This window comes from Pollicipes pollicipes, unplaced genomic scaffold (assembly GCF_011947565.3).
Source record: "Pollicipes pollicipes isolate AB1234 unplaced genomic scaffold, Ppol_2.1 Scaffold_6686;HRSCAF=7923_pilon_pilon_pilon, whole genome shotgun sequence".
Lineage (NCBI taxonomy): Eukaryota > Metazoa > Arthropoda > Thecostraca > Pollicipedomorpha > Pollicipedidae > Pollicipes > Pollicipes pollicipes.
Genome location: NW_023596921.1, coordinates 41,330,088 through 41,351,124, shown reverse-complemented (window position 1 = coordinate 41,351,124; position 21,037 = coordinate 41,330,088). Strand labels below are relative to the sequence as shown.

The following is a 21,037-nucleotide window of genomic DNA, read 5'->3' as shown; positions in this document are numbered from 1 at the left end:
GAGCGCCGCCACCCGGCACCGCCCCCGGCCGCCGGCCCGACATTGTGTGGGTTTCTGCGAGGCAAATGTGCAGCTCGTATTGCTCACGTACGGTATTAGCGGTCGTAGTTAATCTACAGAACTCGTAACGCATCCATTCGGCTGCAAATCATCCGCGTGTTAGCCGGCCCAGACGTCGGTTGCTGGAACGATGACGACTTAATGACAGCGGCGGTGGGGGTTCGCCGTAAATTTGACGTTCGGCGGGCTTTTCAAGTAGCTCACGCCCGCGCCCTCCAACGGAATCGCCTGCAATGACTGCGCGGGCCCATTCCCGTGTTGATTGCGTTTCTAGCAATGGCTGCCACCCTAGTATTACTGCCTATTATACCAGATAGGTCTGCGTTGAGGAAATAGCATAATCTTGGTAGTGGCCCTTATCGACGTGTCTATATTTATCCGCTATTACGGCATCGTAAAATAACAATTATGTATCATTTATACGCACCGCCGTGCCGCAAGCTATGCGTCGGCGTCTGAACCAGATATAATTTTAGAGTTCTGTTTATCATGTCAACAGCAGTTTTGTGGAGCAGGAAAGGGCCGCTGGTTAAATTCCTGAATGTCGGCTTGGCTATCTTCTTCAGAATGCAAGTAAGTGACGGGCAGCCCTTGAAAACTGTGGGCGAGGTAAATGCAGATTTAACCTCGTTTTTTCATTCAATGGACATAATTGGGTAGTTGCGGCAGCTGGCCCTCTTCTTCCTAATCTGCCACGGTGGCGCAGATTTCATAGGCATTTTCTGGCTCGCCCATTTAGAGGCAGCCGTTAGATATCAGCAGTGACCAGAGAAAGCCGGTTATCTTCTTTAATATCCTGCACTGAAAACTGTGGCGATGAAAAATCACGGCAAAACGATGTGACGATAGCAACGATGAAAATGTTTTCTTCTGTGTGGAGAGCAAATGTTTCCTTCACGATCTTAAGCTAAAAATGCTAGAGACACAAAATTTGTGGGGTGAGTAAATGACGACAGGAATTGAACAACACACAGGAATCTTTCTTACGAACAATTTTGGTCACCCTAGATCGAAGTTATAGTTAGATGTGCTAAGATAAGCCAATTTCGTTTGAGACCTTGCTCGAAACAATGTCCTCGTTTGATGACAACCATAGTTGAATAAGAATGTTACAGTGTGTTCGGTAACGTGTACAACAAATGAACTAGATGTGTTGATTTAGGCAATGATTTTTGTCTTTTCCATACGCTTTATCATTTCCAAGGAACATTTTCACCTGGCCATGCAAGCTGACACAGATAGCGTCAAACATACTACATACGCTTAGGTCCTTGTCAAGCGATGACTTTGAGACTCGTAGCATCAGACAAAACCATGTATGTCAGGCTCCTTGCCATCAAAATGGGTGTTTACTCCTTTGGATAACTACTCGTTTGTTTAGTACGACTGCCAATTTTTCGAGCCAATACAATATGGAACGTTTCCTCACAAGGCATGACGTTCTGGTGTTGACGTAGATCTAAGCTCTCTGCGAGTTTCTCGCTAGGTAGCTCATACCGCAAAAAGCGAGTTGATGACCGGGGGTTTTGTCTCGGGGAGCTCGCTAGCTAGCGCATAGGTTCTTGGCAAACAACTAATGAATGTAATTATGCAAACAAAATCCTCTGCTTGATAGTTGTCAGACCCTGGAATGCGACACGGCCCTCACTTGCGCATTGACAGGTAGTGTTCCTTCAGTCATCCTTGATATCGTCATTGCTAGGTCTTTCTACATCTTCACACCTTCGAGATTTAAAAAAGAATGGATGCCTTCCACATAGGTCCTGGCGAAAATGCTTAGGATGTAAGTATTGTTTTGTGACGCTAGCCTTTTTAATACCGTCTTTCCTTGTTGCATTAGTTCTCTTTTGCGGGCTATTTGGGAGCTAAGGATTATTCTGGGTTGAGCTCGTTTACCCGTAACGCCTTACCTTTAACTACCGTTACAGCACCAGTCCCAACATTCAGAGTATGACACTAACTTACTTTCGTCCATCGCATCGCAGCTATAGTGAGCTCACATTGTTACTTTGTGCGACAGTCTCTGATCCACTGCATGCCTGCCGAAAGCTGCGACGGCACGACCGAAACATTGATCCAACATCTAACTTTGCTCCGCCAAAAAGCTATCACCTCCTCGGCCCACTTCCTCGTCCTCAGACAGGCTTACCACAGTCGAGGTTCCCAGACCCCATTGTCACGGTTCGGCTTCCGCTGAGCTCGCCGGACTACCGTCACGCAACACCAGACACTGTCGAAAGCTCCAGATCTTGTTGTCACGTCAGCCCTGTCTCTGTCGAGGTCTTCAGATCCATCCGTCAGGTTAGCCCGGTCTCTGTCGAGGTTCTCAGATTGCGCTGGCACGCCAGCCCGGCTTCTGTCGAGGTCCTCATATTCCGCTGGTACGCCAGCCTGGCTTCTGTCGAGGTCTTCAGACTCCGCTGGTACGCCAGTCCGGACTATGTCGAGGTCTTCAGACTCAGCTGGTACGCCATCCCGGTCTCTGTCGAGGTCTTCAGACTCCGCTGGTACGCCAGCCCGGCTTCTGTCGAGGTCTTCAAACCCCGCTAGTACGCCAGCCCGGACTCTGTCGAGGTCTTCAGACTCCGCTGGCACGCCAGCCCGGCTTCTGTCGAGGCCTTCAGACATCACTGCCAGGCCAGCCCGGACTATGTCGGGAGTTCAGAACCCCTTCGTCAGACCAGCCCGACCTATGTTGACCTTCCTCTCTTGATCTCTGTCCCAACGAGACTTCTGGGGATCTTCTGGGGATCGAGACTTCTGTCGATGTCTTCCGACCCTGCTGTCAGGCCAGCATAGCTTCCATTGAGGTCGCCAGACACCGCCATCAGGTAATCTTGCATGGGTGTGTACTGCGAAATGACAAGTGCGATGTGGCCACACCAGCTTCCACAGACAAATTTAACTTTTTTGCTGTGAGACACTCATTCCAGTGACTCTGTCACATCAACTGTCCTAGGCCTATTTCTCTCGCACTAGAATGACCTCTTTGGAACACTCCGGCCGCTGTCGTGGCCGCCCCGGCGCGCGCGAAGCTCTGGAGCCGCTGTCTCGGATCTCTCCCGCTGCCAGCAGCGGGCCGCTGCTCCGGCTGCGAGCCGCGGTCGGGGCTGCAGCGGACCATCTGAAGGCCGACCCGCTGTCATTACCGCCTCTCGGAGACGGTGAGAAACCAAGATGGCCGCCGCGTGAGAACGCCGGGGATCGCGGTTGTGGCCGTGCGTGAAAAAGCGGGAAAGGCGGCGGTAATAAACAGTCACATGAGAACGTGCGGGGCGGGAGGCGAGTGTGACCGACGGGCAGCTGGCGTCGCGGTCAGCTCGTGGCCCCGGCGATGTCTGCCGAGCACGCCCGCCCGACCAGCAAAGCGGCGGCGTGACGACTTTTTGTGATTTGTTTTTGGTAAAGCGTGTGGCTGGCTCTTAGCGTGTGGTGGGGTTATTATCACCCAACGGACTTGTTTTGAAGTAAAAATGAAACGTGAGTGGCTTTATGACAAAAACTTTATTTTCCTTTAGCGATCTATTTCCATGGCGTTACAATTTTTCTAGACGATAGCCAGTTGGTTCCAAGTGATGTGTATGTATGCCGCATGAATGCTTACTTTTGAATTTTTCTGAAGATCGTCAAAGTCCACTAGAGCTCTTAGCTCTCTCCTGAAAAAGTTTGTTTTCATGCTTACCAATGCATACTGCCATCTACATGCGGCATGGTAGCACAACTTCCCTCAGCACAGCCGGAGCAGGGAAATACAACAGCACATGCGTGATTTAGGAAGGACACACCAGCAATATTCTACAGCATTGCACGAATCTAACTGCAATTACTATGATTGCCATCTGTATCACATTACCAAGCCTTTCTTAACTATCCCAGTTAAGATATGTATCATCATAACTTAGCTGAACATATAATCTATCTATGTATCTTTATATCTAACTATCTATCTATCTATCTATCTATCTATATATATATATATATATATATATATATATATATATATATATATGTATACACACACACACACACATATATATATATATATATATATATATATATATATATATATCCCGATCGCACCGCACAAGCCACCGCAACAATGACGCTCCGTGGCGATGGTTCACATGCCTGTTCTTGGAACACCATGGCCTAAAATTGTCCAGAAATGTTGCTGGAAAGCCACGAGTTGTCAGCAAACGAAATGTCATCTACCCACACTCAACCACAGCAGAACTCGAGCCCTTTATTTTTGGTCGCCGCGCTACACTTGGTGATCGAATCCTACACGAGCGGCCAGGCGGTGCGACTCGGGCTGGTCGGCCCCAGTCCGAGGCAGCGTCCGTCGACCGGTCGGTCGGACTGGGGCAATTACGGCCAATTGGTGGGCCCTCTGCGCCGTTTATCTCCGTGTTCCACGGCGCGGGCGTGCGGCGGTCGCCGCGGCCGCGCCGGATAAGCCGCCGGCGCGTCCGATAAGCCGCCGCGACAATGACGATCGGTGGCGATAATTGTCCGTGGCGTTTATGTTCTTAACGGCGCGTCTTAATCTGGCCGGGCGGCGCGGCGCAGCCGGCCATCTGATAACTGCAGCTGCTGTCAGCGGGCCGGACCAGCGCGCGCTGGCCGCCGCCGCCGCCCCCACCGGCGCTCTCCCGGAGCCGGCAACTCCAGCGACAGCCGGCCGCGTGTGGCTCTGTTGGCCGACAGCGGCGGTGGGTGAGAGGTGGAGAGACAGCGGGATGAGAGGACACGCGCGGGGGTATTCGAGGGCGTCTGAAGGGGCGCTGCGGCACCGTATGCCGACGTAGTTTGCGCCCCGCTTCTTTGCATGGGATGGCTGCACTGGATAGACCAGTTTTTTCATTCAGGGCATGCATTATCCCCATTGGATTGAGCTCTGGAATTCGAGGATTTTATCATAGTTAAATATGCTCTCTTTTTAGTGATATTGTGTTTAAAAAGAAGACATGGTTGTCGATTTCCGTTGAGGAGAAAAATAAGTGCCTGTTCAAAGCTGCTTCCGTTTATGTTCAGTACAATAGATGTAAGCAGCGCGGGAAAAGATAAGACATAAAGCGACTCGTAAAGAACACTTATCTACAAATTAGCAAGCCGATAATTAACCTGCTGTCCATTGTGTTCTTTCAATGATGCCTTGGATCTCTTCCGAGCTGTGGTCGTGTTGTCATTTGCGCTCGTTTGCAAGTCAATAAACACGGTCATTGTTTTGATCCCTGATCACTCTGCAGACCAACGTGTGTTGCAGAGCTGCGCTAATGGCCTCGGATCTTTACTGAGCAAAGTGCACCATAAAAATATTGATTGTTCTTGCTTGCAATGAGCAGCAACATCACGGTTGTTTGAGTTGGGAAAGCGAACGCCTGCAGGAGGAGTCCTTCGTTCTCGGTGGCAAATGCGCCGCAGAGGGCGCAATATGTCATTGCCGGTCGTAAGAGACGCTTATATTGGCTTCACGCATTCCGAATTACGGAACGGAACCCGAGCGCACATGGTCATTACTCCTCTATGATTAGTATGAAATGAGACGTTTCTTAACAGATGGAAACGCTGAGTTTATGATGCACCCAGCTTTGATCACCAGGGAGTGAAAGACATTTTGCACATTTTATTGCCGTTTTATGGCCATTTAAGACGGCGCTACACGCGATCCATGCCGCTTCACCGCACCTTCTGAGAACTGCTAATTCAGGGAGCCGATCATTATTTCCAGATTTTCATGTGACGAACGAGGATGCACGGCGGGCATACTTAGCAGCTGTCCGCTCTGACATTAGGCGGTTCATAGTGCCAATTACGATTTGCATGAGATGTGCAGCTTATTCTTCCAGGTGGCCATTATTCAACCGTTCGTCACGGCTCAGGTTGTGAGCGCACGCTCTGCGAGACGAATACGATCTCCGCTCGGCGCTTCACTCGTTTATTTATTTGTATTCAGGTGCTGACTAACTCTGGGGCGAAGGAACGCCCCAAATGTGGGAGGGCTTCTTTCTTGAAGGATGGGAGTGGAATCGCCGTCCGCCCCCAACCACTACGTCTGCCAGTGAGCCTTGTTTAACATTCCGCTCTTCCCTTCATACAAGACTGGTCGGTCTTGTATGGTTGGTCTTGTCATACATCGGTCTACAACTGATTTGGGAGTGACCCGCGTGTGCGGCTTACGCTGGGTGTGAGCCTCTTCCGCACGGTGAGCGACCGTACTGACCGCCGCCCCTGTCTGTGTTCCAGTCGAGCAATCAAAACCAACCCTGACATCTTGCCGAGCACGCCTCTCACCAGCCTGCTGCTGGACGACTTCTGGGGCACGCCGCTCAGCCACAGCGGCTCGCACAAGTCCTATCGGCCTGTCACCGTACTCAGCTTCCGGCTCAACTACCTGGCCGGCGGCCTGCGGCCCTGGGGCTACCACCTGGTCAACGTGCTACTGCACAGTGTCGCCTGCGCGCTGTTCGCGCAGCTGGCCGCCCGGCTGTTTGGCGCGCGCTCGCCGGCCGCTGTGCTCGCCTCCCTGCTGTTCGTCGTGCACCCAGTGCACACGGAGGCGGTGGCCGGCGTGGTCGGGCGGGCTGACGTCGGTGCCGCCATCTTCTTCCTGCTCAGCTTCTTCTCGTATAGCGCCTACCTGCGGCAGCGCGACTTGCGCGACGCGCCGCGGCCGGCACTGCGAAACGGAAGTGCTGCCGGTCAGCACCACGCGGCGCCATCGTCGCCGCGCTGCTGGCGCCCCCTGCTGGCGTGTTTCGTGTGCGCCGCGCTCGCTATGTTCACCAAGGAGCATGGCGTCACCGTCATGGGGGTGTGCATCGTGTACGATCTACTGGTCTACAACAAGTTCACCGCCAAAGATCTTTCACAACTCTTTTCTGAGGTGAGTTAGCTGCTCCGTTTATCTGGCGGTAGCTGTCCGATACAGTGAGGCATATGTTACTTCGCGTCTTGCAAGTGCGTGTCGCTTTACCGCAAACCCTTATCGTGTGGCCTGTAAAAATATCAGAATTAACCCTAGAATGTTATCGTAGAATTAACCCTACTCTTCCGGTTTTCACCTCCAGTCCACCATGGGGCCGCAGAGAACCCAAGACTTGGAAAACTAATCAGGGTAAAGTCGCAGCGAAAACAACATCAAAAGGCTCTTGTTAAACTGCGCTTGAAAGATGTGACAAAACAGGGGTGGATATGGCCTTTGGCGGGTTAAATCAGGCCATAGAGGTCAAATAAGTACCTAATGCACGCTCCCCTGTTATCTCAAGAACTAACCATACTTCAGCGATGCAGAAAGCGGGGTTGAGGAACTATCAGAAAATTCGATCGCAGAGGCGCCCGTGGAAATTGACAGATGCGGCGCGTGATATGCCATGTCAGGTCAAAATAGAGAAGGTTTTTGTTAATTTGGCCCCTCCAGCTGTAGCAAGAGCTTAACACTATATAAAAGGTTTTCAAAAGCTGTAAGATAGCTGGCCTTAAGATTAAAATCACATGAATTTCGAATGTCGAATCTCGTCCACTTTCAAAATTTTGATTTGCTTGTTCTGAAATGATTAGATCTTGCAAAAACGATCAGAGTAATGAACGTAAGAGTAATGCAGCTAAAGGCAGTAGCCTGTAAATTCCCTTAGAGCGCACCTCCGGCAAGAAAAAAAGTTAGATGTCACTTTTGAGCAAAATGTCACCAGCTTGACCCCGAGAAAGAGATCAGAGATCATGACCGAGTATTTTAAGAAGCGTCAAATCCCAACAACATGTGCAATACTAATGTAGATTCAGGCAACCAAAATTTCAACACCGTGCACAAAGCCGTTCATAAGTTATTTCAGAAAATTTGGGCCCACTACTATCCCTCCTATCTTACGGTGAGGGTTAAGAAAAAGTAAAACATGTGTAACCTGAAGCATAACATTCCAGTGCATGCCTTATCTAACATCTCCAGACCATGCGATGACATCCAGGGGCGGGTTTGGACAACAAGTATCAAATGGAAAAAAATAATTGAATTACTGCACCATTCCGACGGCGGTAAGAAGCACGAATTTTAAAGAATGCATGCGAAACAACTTATGACAATTATTTAACAAAACCAAGTACAAATGGAAGTAAACGATTATTCATTGCACGCCATTAATGAGGGTGGGAGCAGCAGCCGCGCGGTCAGAACCCTCTTCTTCGGTGTTGATGCGCGGGCTCAAACTCCGGCTGCCCTATGACCCACGGGGTGCAAACGTGACTGCTATGGTCTCTATCGCCTCATAAAAGGGCGTGTTTCCTCTTTGGCGCTACGGTTTTTGGCAAGGATAAGTTACCAAAACTGATAAAAACTAAAAAAACTGATGAGGTACTAAGCCACAGCAATTTTGTGTCTGTTTTACCACAGAACGTTAACTAACAAAACAAACATGTTGAAATTCAGTTGTACATGATCGCGCAAATGATGCATACTGATCAGTTGACGTCATTGTGAGTATGTTTGTAAAATGTAAAAAAGATGATGGCGCAAACGATGTGTACTGATCAGATGACGTCATTTTGAGTATGTTTGTAAAATGTTGAGAGCGATACATCCGATACATTATGACATAAATATATGGATGCTAAATGTTTTGGGCACTTAAAGACAATAAAGTTGGTTATCACCTTCGGATAAGTTGCATAACCCGGTTTTTATAGATTTTCATTAAACGTATTTACCAATATTCATGACAACAGTCATTTCTAGCGCTTTTTAAATACTATAATCGGTTTATTACGCCGTCAGATGGGGAAGTCAATTTGATCTACGTAGGTTTTTCCAGAATAAGATAAAACGGCACGTCTAGCCGTGCCAAAACTTTGCACTTGCTGTTGGCTATTTCCTAGCCATTCTGTTTACCTAAATATCAGATTGCATTATATGGTCACTGCCCTGTGCTAGCTCAAAGTTAGGCCATGGCTGTCGGGAAAGGTATCTCCAGGGAATCGTTCAATTGGATGCGTCAGGGGAGTGTTGCACGAAGTCATGCAAATTTAAGATGGTTTCTTAGCCAATTAGGCAATTAAATTTATAATTGCAACTGTTTTGATTGACCTTGGGTCACGTATGAAGGTTAGACCGGGATTAAAACCTGCCTGCTTTTTTACCGAAGAGCCTACTTTTGGGGTAACTTTTAAGTTTGTTTAAAAAAAATTCTTTCACGAGGACATCAGACGGCGTCTTCCCTAAACTTCATGGTCAGGGAAGACCACTGACCTTAAATGACCCGGGTTAACCCTTTCTTTTCAGGAGCATACCACCCAGTGTAATCCTCGACGCTTACTTAAATTCTAAATATCTTAAAAATCGCATGTGGTTTTTCTTCACCGTGACCTTCCGCAGGGACCCACAGGCCAAATACTCTGAGGGCACTTGGACACAGACCTAGAGCTTCAAATTGTTTGACCTTTTTTGACATTAAGATCATGACCTAGGGACTTCAAAATTTGACACAAGTGAGCTCCTATACAGAACCTTCTACCTCGTGAATTTAGTATGTCTACCTTCCTTATGTTTTGACATCTCATTGGGGGTCAAATTGCCCCCTCTTGCGCCCCATCCGTGGGCGTTGTGTTCACCCAGCCACCGGGCGCGTATTTATGAAAACTATTTTACTTAAATGTCGCATTGAGATAAACGCTGCCAGCTGTAATAATGTCCAGATAATGTCAGAGTACAGCCGGACGCTGCCATGTATTGCGGCACGTTCAACTTTCGCCGTAAAATGCTGCCGTTGACTAGGAATTCCACGACCGGATTGTGAGGTTTGGTCTCACCCAGCCAGCACTGTTGAGCGTGAGCGCTAATGCTAGAAATCCACCCGATCAAAAGGTTTTAATTTTTAGAAGTTTGCGAAGCTGCTTCGTCGTGGGGGGTGTTTTTGTAACGTCTGGCTGAGAGCGGTCGGGCCTGGCCTGCGGTTCCGCCGACAACCTCCCCGCAAACAGAGTGACAATACGCTCTCTTACCCGAAGTTGGCAGAATTCGGTTCGCGCTCAAGCCACATCTAAGCAAACACTAACTGAGGAAAGAAGCTGATAAGCAATGCATCGATGTTCATGTTCAGCAATTGCCGTAGATGATGATGGTCCAGTGGTCTCCAGGACGGGATATGGAGGGCATCCAGATCTACCATAGATATACTTCCAAATGTTTACCTATGTTTTTCTTTGACCTCAGAGATACACCTACTTTGTCAGCTTAAATTACTTTATTCTCTACAAAAAACATCACGCACTAACTGTTCCAGAACTTTAAACGCGCGTCCCGGTTGTCAGTTAAATACAGCACGCTTGGATGCGGAGGATCCATTTGACCTCCCTTGAGATATCAAAAACTAGAATTTCGTAAATTTTTTAGGTGTCTAGATTGTAGCCTTTGTGTCAAATAATTTCAAACATTTAAAACAGGAGATCGCTGTCTCAAGTACCCCAGGCCTCCTCACGTAGCCAGCTTTAAACATTATATATTTTCTAAGATCATGGGGGGGATTAACCAGATAAATGACTTTATTTGGCATTTTAGAGCTGAAATGACCAAAAACCTTCATAATTATAGTGATACTTTTATTTTAAACTTAGTGTCTGAAACTTCACTAGGGGTCATATTCCACAACGATGGCATAAATGGAGGTTAATTCAGGTCACAGACCGCTCCTGGCCTTTTTGACGTCAAATTAAGAAATATGTTGACGTTCTTCTGACCAAAAAATTCCAAAATGAGCTTAAAGACTACCTTTTCAGGCAAGTTTTCCATTTAAAAGACGTTTTGCTTTTACCTCGCTTTGACCCTCATGCTTCGCCCAATGTCAATGGAGTTAGTTGCAAGTCTGATTCCAATGGTCTAGGAAATCATTCCAAAGCCGTATGGCATCGTCTATCGCTCTGTTGTTTTGTCAGCTTCAAATATTCACTCAGGAGTTCTTCCGCTAGCAACCATGGCCTGATTTTGGGCTGCTTCAGGTCAGCGGCCTTAATAGGGGTATTTTACTTTGATATTTTATCATGTATTGGACTACCTACAGCCACGCCAAGTTTGGTGGTGCTATGCTGCGCCGTTCGGGGGCTATGCAGGCAAATTCTCATGGGAATGGACCCCCACCAAGGCATGTGTTGAAGGAATAACATCCAATTATGTTTGCCATTTGTCCCAAAACAGGCCACAGTCATAAGCAAAGTAGCAAAAACTATCCGAATAAATCATGAAAATTGTTATATGAACATTTTTCCGCCCTAGATTCTACCGTAACGTCGTTGGTTAAAATTTCAAAGAAGCTCAAAGTATGACTACCACGTATTCGCCTCCAATAATATTCGCAAGAAGGTAATTCAATCATTTTTCCATTTTTTTTATGGAGCAAACGCCTGACAAAAATAAAACTGACCGTTAAATTAGAAGCAAATGGAATGGAAAGCGATCTTTCGGTAGCTTCATTTCCATTCTAGGCGTTCTGTTCTAAGGGATTGAACCTAATAAAAACATCTGCGAAACGGGAATGGCGAACCGTGTGAATACTTTTCCTCACCCTCGCCAACATCGAAGGTGCCGCAAGGTGCTGCCTTTATGGTCAACGGGACACTGAGAATTTCACATCGTTATCGCTCAAAACATCGAAGCAATATTGCCTTGTATTGCGTCATAGGATAGTGATACAAAGCAAGAACATGGAAATTGCCAAGTTTTTGTTGTTCTGCTATTCTCGGAGTTAGAGAGTAATTTTTGCACCAGTTTTCCCTTCGTACTACAAATCCTGAAATTGGAGAACCTTCTAGTCGGTCCCTCTCCTCTGTGAAAATGCAAAGCATTTGCGTCGAGCTCCATCCCGATAAGGAATTATTTCATTAATTGTAGTATTTTATGGATAGTTGTGCATGGCCATGCACCTGAATGTATTTCAGATAAAATTCAAACGACTACTACCGGGTTGCAGCAAGGGCATTTCAGCCAAACGTGGCATGGTTACTACCGGGTTGCGGCAAGGACTCGTTGACCAAACGATTTAAGCATGTTCCTTTACGTTGTCTATGTGTTCAAGTGTCCACACGCTATCCTGTCTTTCTTACAACTGACGCTTGCACCGGGAGCATTTCAGACACCGCTGAAAAGATGTTACCATAATTCGAGGTGTGTCTGAATTATCATCGGTTCTACCGACACCGGCGAGGTTTCCGTTCATGTCAGACCCCCAGTCTGTGAAAGTATACCGGCGCAGTCATAATCCGCGGAAATAAACTACAGATTACTAGCCCGGACAGCTGCGAAATATGGTTGTTGTGCTGCACAGACCGAGAAAAATGCACTGTGCATCCCAGCCGCGAACCCAGATAACTCAATTACAAACATGTGCAGCACACCGACTCGCTAGACCCAAATTGCCGGTTTGACAACAGGTTTGCCGTTCGTAAAATTTCAAAACGAATCGCTTATCAAACCGAGTATGTCACTTTTCCGATCAGAGAACGGAAACGTTGGACAGAAATTAATGTGTCGTCGTTAACGCGTCACTCGGATGCCTAAGCGATTCGAGTCGTTATTAATGATGCGGTGGCGCTTCGTTACGTTTCTTGTCACTCGGGTGCGAGATCATATCTGGTGTGTGATCCGGTGGGTCTTTTGAAATGCTGTCAACACTCATGCTGTCAACATGCTCAACACGGGTAGGGATAAGTAGTCTTTCCGATGCAGCCTTGTCACCCAAGCGAAAGAAGCAGACGTGTCCTCAGAGCGAGAAATGTCTGTCATGCATGTTTTGGTCTGGATATTTGCGTGACAAAGCTCACCACATCACCAATGCTGTGACGCTACAATGGCATTCGCTTGCCGGCTTACTGAAGCGGAGGAAAGCAATAAATTCTGGAGTTGGGGGGTGGATCCACGGGTCACGTGGTACATAGCAACGTCTTAAAAACGGACCAGCGCAATAAACTACGGGAGCTTACCAAAGCATTTTATGTGGCTACGCATCGGTATGTTAAACTGGCTTAGCGAGATTACATCGCGGTGTCTCGAGGTCACTAAAGCAAGGGTTTGAGGCTTCGATGCGAAGCTAGGACCCATGGCTCCAGAATTGGCCGATGCATTGCGCTGCATGTAACTCGAGCGCGCCCAGCTCTTTGGAATGAAATTTTGGCATTGGGCTTAATTAGCGAAGTCTTATTTTCATATTTGTTCACGACGTTTAGCTCAGTAGTTTGACGAAATTAGTGCCTTACTCCCGGCTGGATGCATTTGAAACATGAAGCACTTCAACAGCCTTAATCTACTTTTCTTGTCAAACGAATTCCAGGGATGCAGCTCATTAGTCAAAGACATCATGTCAGACAAGCTATCCTGCCAGCTTTATTCCTGTCCTGTAAATCTCCGGCGGGAAAAAACCCTGCAACTTTGATGCTGGAATGCACACGAGATGCTCGAGAACAACACTCAGTGGGTGCTACCAGATTATCGTATTATGCCTGAAATGCCCATTGTGCTTGTCATCACTGATGCTGTTGAAAAGCAGTGGACTGACAGCATCATATGTCCTTGTGTCGATCTTGATTTTGAATTGCTCCATGCGGCGTTGCCACCATCTATGTAGGTTGAAGCGTGTTTTTGACGTAAACGATATATGTATGACATTTTTAACGGGTGTAGCGTCAGTTAGTTTCTTTATGGGCAGGCGGTGCATAAAATTTTGAAGATGACAGTCAATAAGCATTTTATGTTCAGCGTTACACGAGTAGACAACATAATTTGAATCTTCACTCCTAAATGCTGTCATGGTGCCGAATGCTGTGTACCTCCCTCAAGCTTCAGTGCTGGGTATTAGCAGACCCCACCGAGGCTGCTGTTGTATGAGGCTGTCAAGTAGACCACAACCAGCCATAGCTGCGATCAGCTTCGTGGGATGTCTCGCCGCCCCCCTCCCTCGACACACACACACACACATTCTCTGTTTAAGAGTGCCTCCACCACCCTTCCACAACAAGCCCCGACGATGCCTAGTGAGTGGAAGCTTACACCCTGGCCGGCGAAGACCTCAAAAGGACCCCGCTGGCGCCACGAGCTAGCGCCACTTGACCCGGACTCCCCGGTGGGCCCCGCCGCGCGCGTAGTGACACCCGACCCCGTCCGTGTTCCCACTCCCTCCCGGGCGCGGCGTCCCACTCCGCCGGGTCCACCTGCCAGCCTCCCCCCACTGCCGGGAGCGTGTCGACAATGGCGGCCACCAACATGGCGTCCGTGAGGCGACGCTCGGTCCGCGCTGCCGCCACGCTTCGACGGCCGGTGCCGGCGTCGAGCGGCGGCCGCGTGCGCCGCCTCGGCCGCCGCGTTGACGGGAGGTGACGGCCGATTCGGCGCCGGCGAGCGCGCCGCGCGCCGCTATTCATGATATTCGGCAGACGCGCAGCACATGGGCGCGATAAGCGGCGGCGGATGGCGCGGCTGCGACAGGGTGATGCGTTACCCGCGCCGGCGCCGTCTGCGATCGTGACGAATCCGGCACCCGGGCCGGCAGCCGCGGGCGCCTATCGCCGGCGATCGACATCGCGCCGAAAGTGGAACCTGTTTGTTGCGGCGTTCGCTGAAGGCGTCGCGCGGGGTCATCGATGCACTGACACCTGCTGCGCTACAGTCAACACCCATCTGTGGTGTTTGACTGCTACTGCATGGGTAAATGCTCCGGCCACACTGCCACAGCTGTCTCAAAAAATGCGGTTTGTCTTTTGGTATCTACGGTGCTGGGTATCATGATATCTGCGGCAGCGTTAAAACGGCGGGGTTCTTTTGATCATGTACGGAGTGCTTGAACTTGAGTCCAAAGTGCAACAGGTGAAATGGTGAACTTGCATTAAAATAATGCACGTTTGCATTCATGTCATTTGCCGTGCATGGAAAATGACTACATTTTTAGCATTTGATAGCTTTAAGTTATACAAATTTGACGTCTTGTATTTGTAGTACAAAATTTGTGTTCAGACACAATGCATTTCAAGCATGACATGCTGAACTCGAGCCACAAAAAATATTCGAGAACTCCCCCGCTTGTGAGTAAAGTAAGTGACTAGTAAGTAGGTACTTGGCGTGGTCAATACATCATTTGCTTCAGTCCATGGCAACGGCTAGCGAAGACTTGTTTGTGAGAGGCGTGAGCGCCTGCAGCTTGCAGACCTGTGACATGGTGCCTCATGTGTGAATATTGACTGCCGTTCGCGGTCTGGATGGCTACTCAGCGCTGTGTCCGAAATTTCCGGTCTGACCAGGTGCTAGAAGAACCTGTCTTTTAAGGCGATCAACGCCAGTCAGGTGGGAGCTGCCTGCACTTGCACGCCTGGCAACGAACGCGGAAGGCATCCTTTCCCTCATTCCATTTGCCCCTGGAGGCACGAAATCAAGACCAGCTTGCCACTTGAGAAATATAATGGCGTTGAGCCTGGCCCGTTCAGGTCCACCAGCAAATTTCTAGGCCAGCCTGAACCCTGGATCATGTTTGCATGACATCCTTTTTGCATAAGCATGTGCCCTGTTTGCGCCTTGATTAAAGCGGACCGTGAAATATGCATTTATGCCAGCGCATGCTCTGATGAAACGCCTCACCGCATCCGCACGGAGACGTAAAAACAGGCACAATATGTCGCATGTTAGTTTATGGACGAAAAAATGCGCATGAAGGCGAATGTAGCAAAAATGCGGCATAATGTTCCGGAACAAGGACTTGAAACATTGCGGGCTTATGGTGAAGAAAATTTGATTTTTTTCAAGCAAAGTGGGGAAGACATGGTAGTGTTTATCATCTTCGAACAAAAATAAGCGTCTGGGTAAGACCAGAGGACGAACAAGGTTGGCATGTGTTATTCAGCTTACTTCACTTTGAATAATTCGTTGACCTAACTGACGTTATCTGTTTTCTTAATAATAATAAAGATTGTTGCTTCACACTTCAACGACTGGCACGGCCATTTCGAGACGGATGCCTTTATGAGGTGTCATGTGAGAGGTGGTGGTGACGTGGCAGAGGCTCGAACCCAAGACCGACAGGTCCAAAGCACCCCAACCACTTCACCACCAGCACCTCTACCACCCATTTATTATAGCCGCATCATAGCATTGCCATCATTTGCCCACCACCACCCATTTACCAGTGCCGTTCCCTTCGTGGGATATTATTCCACGTTCACTTAAATTGCATGGCATGTGTCATGTGCCGCTGTGAAATGACAAAAACTTGACTTATTAAAGTCACCTTGTTGCTCTCCAGACAGGAGGCTCAATCTCAGAGACCTGGCAGGCCTCGAACCAAACCTCCCTTGTAATTGGGGCTTTACAACGCACTCAACTTCTGGGGCTATATGGCGTCGCCTGCCTCTCACTCTGGCGGACAGGCACTGCCGGGAATCAAACCCCTACTTCCGGTTTCCCAGACTCGCGGCTTTACCACTGCCCTATCGGTGTCCCGATAAGAAACGGAACTTTTTTGCCAAACATTTACTTCTTACACGCCATCAGGCCAGCCAAGTTAGCGGCACTATCTTACACTGACCACTTCCCGCAGTCAGCAGGATCGCCATGGCCCTTGAGGGGCGATCGCCCTCCCGCGTGGAGGGAGCTGATGCAATCAATGACATTCGGGGAGGGTGGCAAGGCAGTGATGCAAGTGATATGCCGTTTGTACCAATTGCGTCTTATTCCAGTCATGTGCACACAGTCTGTGTGGATTTAGGTAGTCGAAGTGATTTGCTGTGAATACGAAAGCCTCTCGGTTGCTGGCTTATGTCTTGACTGCACTGATCTCTCTTCATCATACCGCGACAAACTGGTTGAATAAATCGCGATTGGAAATGCCGTGAATTCAAAAGGATACATACATCTTTCTGGCATGACCCATGCCCAAACACCGAGCCATCTGCAATAAATAATGTCTAAGAAATTGTGTTTTTACTTCTCGTTGTTCCATATCTATTTTTCTTTTGTTCTATGCCTCTACAAAACTTCGGTTGCCCGATTCATAACTGCATAAAAACTATTAGCAAGACATTTTCGAGTCGGGTGGTGAGATTTATTTCATGGATCAGTCTACTCATCAAAGACCACACAGGTAATGGGAGAACCAGGGAATCCTTGACCCACAAGGCTCTTTGCCTGCTTTCTGAAATCCAAGAATAGTCTCCGCGTTGTTCGTCATTTTTTTGATCGTGGTGCACTTCCCTATCACGCGACCTCACAAAACGTAAGATATTTAAGAAAGACGACCGAAGATTGGCGGCGCTTGAAAAGGACGGCCTCTCACAGACAAACCTGTGCCTCATTCCGGTTCAGTGGGATTTGTTCTGATTGATACAGTGCATGGGATTGTTTCTGACCTCACCTCTGAACGCCACAGCACAGCTCTGAATTGTCTCTGATTCCGACCAAATAACAAATGGCGCAATGCCGCAATCGATTACGATGTAGTCGCTCCCAGTGACAGCGATCCATGTAATAAACCGTCTAAATATTAAGTGTGGCAACCAATACATGCATACATTACTGTGCTCTCTATATGTCGCATATAAGCTGACATGCTATGGATTTATTTTGTTATCAACCTTTACAGTCGTTTCAGCTCATCTTTGATTTGTTTTATACAGTTAAGGACATATATTGGACCACAACTGCGTTAGACTCCGACTTCAACCCACAACACATATTGAAAGAATCGATTTTTCCCTGAATCAACGTAAACTTGCTTGTGCCGCGGTCGACTGCGGCTTCTCCCGAGGTCAAGACCGCGGGAGCGCTGCAGTCGAGCCCCAGTCAGGGGGGGGGGGGGGTACGCCGCAATTCAGCGAAGTTGTTGAACCGCTCAAGCCTTTGGACGGAGCCATCGGCCGACGTGATGCAGCAGCATCTAATGCACTGTCGCTGTCAGGAGCTTTGCAACATGCTGCTGTCAGCAAGGGCTGTGATCCCAAGGTCTTTGCTCACTTAAAACATCCGGCAAAGTCTGCTTTGACAACTTGGTAGCTTAAGGCAGTTCATGTATTGTGAATGCCAGAAAGCTCCGGTAGGTATTTATAACTGTCATGTGATAGTCCGTAATTGTTTCAGATCTGCTAAAAACCCTGCAACCGACCAAAACCAAAAGCAAGTATGTCACGCTATTTCGTGAAAGGTGATTCGGGCTTTTGGTTTCAACAACAGAACGCAGATATCACCCTACCTTATATATTCCGCAATTTTACACACAAGCTGTAACCCGTATTACCATAACCCTCATAGCTGTGGATTTGCACTCCAACTATAACGCGCTGAGGGGTCGCGCCATACTTGATTGAGAGAGTTCGTTAGCACTGTCTTCCTTAGGTACCGCCACCAAAGGGGGATGGTGCTACTCTGGATCATACTCTGGACCCTTCAGAACAAATTTAAGATAGCTGGTCGGCATGCGCTACAGATATCAGTGGTTGGTGACTGGCAGATGTCTTAAGAGCGCAAAATAGATGCCCTGTAGGGTTCAGCCTTAAGCAGCATAGTATAAGTACAGGTGCCTGCAATTAACATCCAGTCCTTTAAAGATAAACAAGCGATTTTTCTTAACCTTCAGTTTGAAACCTAAAGGCCTAAATTTTCCCGAAATGCCGTAGCATTTTACCAACAAAATGTACAGTCGTCTGGTGACGTACGGACGATGTTGATGACGATAATGATGATTTAGGTTCTGGTGCGCGCTGACTGGGCAGCCAGTCAAAGTGCGGGGGGAGGAAGCAAGTATTTTCCCAAGTCACTGCTACCCTGTCCTTCCCTCAATGTAGTTTTAAACTTAGCTTAACCTCTTTTATCGCCGATAAGACATATGTGATGTGTTCATGCAATCTTACCTGGCGTCTAGCCTCACAGATTCTCGGTGAGACCATCCCGAAAATTAAAGTATGCTCGGTCGGCCACCATCAGTTCTCTCAGATCCTGACATCGAGCTAAACCTGCCTGCTTTGCAAGCCGCGAAAACACCATGTTCGTACGTATGCAACCAGCATATATGGTATTGCACTCCATGCTGTGTGAGATGGGGGCCATGTGACCAGAGCAGATACCGACTGGACGTTCCGCTGCATTCGTAGGTGTCACAACATGGCACCTATGCACAGCTCAGCAGCATAAATAAGCGCACTCTGCTACACACATCACGCCCTTTGTGGGAGCAAGCTCGGATCATAAATCAATCATTGTCTGTCAGAACCTGGTTTATTATGGAGGGGCTGCAGATCGTGGTGTCTTGAACTCCGCACATGCATTTCAATTTTGCATGCAACATTGCATGACGTCCCTTATATTGATAAGCGTTATCTTGCATACATCCACAATTTATGACCCTGACAGCATTGTTCCAGCCGGTTGATGTGCCTTGGAAAAACGAATAAATAATATTCAGTTGTACCATACCTCCATAGCTCTGTGCTGCCAGCAAGCGAGAAGAAACTCGGTTAAGGACACATTTCACTATCCAATGAGCTCTGCTGACAAAACCCCTTTCCTCTCCGCTCTCTGCTCGCGGAAACTGTTGTTTCCTTTGCCTCGCTATTCATTTCACCCCAAGTATTTGAAAGTATCCAACGCCTCTGTAAAATATGTTGTATCAGCGCGCTTTCGCACCTAGCCCCTCACCATGTCTCACCGAGCAATCTCGTCATTGCAGCGATACCGGCGCGCAGTAGAGGGGCCGGGACTGCTCGTGGCCATGTCGGCGGCGCTGCTGGCCGTCCGCCTGCTGGCCATGGGCTCCAAGCCGCCCGAGTTCTCGCCGTCCGACAACCCGGCGGCCGACAGCGACTCGCTGGCGGTGCGGGCGCTCACCTTCCTACACCTGCCGGTCGTCAACCTGGGTCTGCTTCTCTGCCCGAGCACGCTCAGCTTCGACTGGTCGATGGACGCCGTGCCGCTGCTCTCGCCGGCCGACCCGCGCAACCTGCTGACGCTGGCGCTGTACGCCGGCGCCGCGCTCCTGGCGACCAGCATCCTGCGCGGCCTCCACGCCGACCGAAGGACCTACTACGTGGAGCGCGTGCGCACCTACCTGCGCGCGCAGGACGGCGCCGGCTCGGACGCCGAGTCGGAGGCGTCGGCTGCCTCGCAGGCGGCCGGCTTCGGCCAGCTGGATGCCGTCATCCTCGGCGCCGCTCTCCTAGTCATCCCCTTCCTGCCGGCCAGCAACCTCTTCTTCTACGTCGGCTTCGTGGTGGCCGAGCGCGTGCTGTACATTCCGTCGATGGGCTTCTGCCTGCTGGTGGCGGCCGGCTTCCGCGCGCTGCGCGGCCGGCTCGGTCGCCGCGGCAAGATGGCGGCCGCTACGGCCGCTGTCGGTCTTCTGCTGGCGATGGCGTGCCGGACGTATGTGCGTAACCTGGACTGGCGCACGGAGGAGCGCCTGTACCGGGCCGGCATCGCCGTCAACCCTCCCAAAGGTGGGCGCAGTTCTAGGGAAGCGATAGAAATGTCTTACTCTAGCTGGAAAGTTCTCAGGAGAGGGTGTGCTGGACAAAGTGCTTGAAGTGTCTTGATGTGCTTTCGAGCAAAAACTGGCGTGAATGTTTTCGGCCGGGCTGGTTTTCACCAGACATTGCCTGCTCCAAGAAATCTTGGGTGCATTATGAAAATAGCTGTTGCCGAAAGCAGATACTTAAAAGTCCCGTAGTTAATATCAGTTTTCATTGCTCACAACATTTAATTATTTTCTCTTCCACACTTTAAGGAGGTGACTTGATGGAAGTGAAGATTTCGGAGCGCTTTGCTATTACCCGGTGAAGTATACTTTTACGGGTAACTGACGCAGTTTCAACTGCACCCGGAAGCCAGGAATGGCATCTTTACCTTTCCGCTCATCTTCTCCTAGGTATTTCCTCTGACCTACTCGCTCATAACACAGACTCAACTCCACATCCACGTTGACATCAAGTTTCTGACGCTTCCTCTCGACCTCGTCTATGACCATCTAGATTC

The 21,037-nt window shown here is 49.0% G+C and overlaps 1 protein-coding gene across 2 annotated transcripts in view; it reads left to right on the top strand.

The window, feature by feature from the left end:
• LOC119107313 (protein O-mannosyl-transferase TMTC2) overlaps positions 1 to 21,037 on the top strand; it is a 109,869-nt gene that overhangs the window by 69,416 nt on the left and 19,416 nt on the right. For both annotated transcript variants that reach the window (XM_037230735.1, XM_037230736.1), the window contains exons 2-3: positions 6,307 to 6,946; positions 19,737 to 20,502. In XM_037230735.1, coding sequence (XP_037086630.1) covers positions 6,307 to 6,946; positions 19,737 to 20,502 — 1,406 coding nt within the window. The remainder of the gene's footprint in view (positions 1 to 6,306; positions 6,947 to 19,736; positions 20,503 to 21,037) is intronic.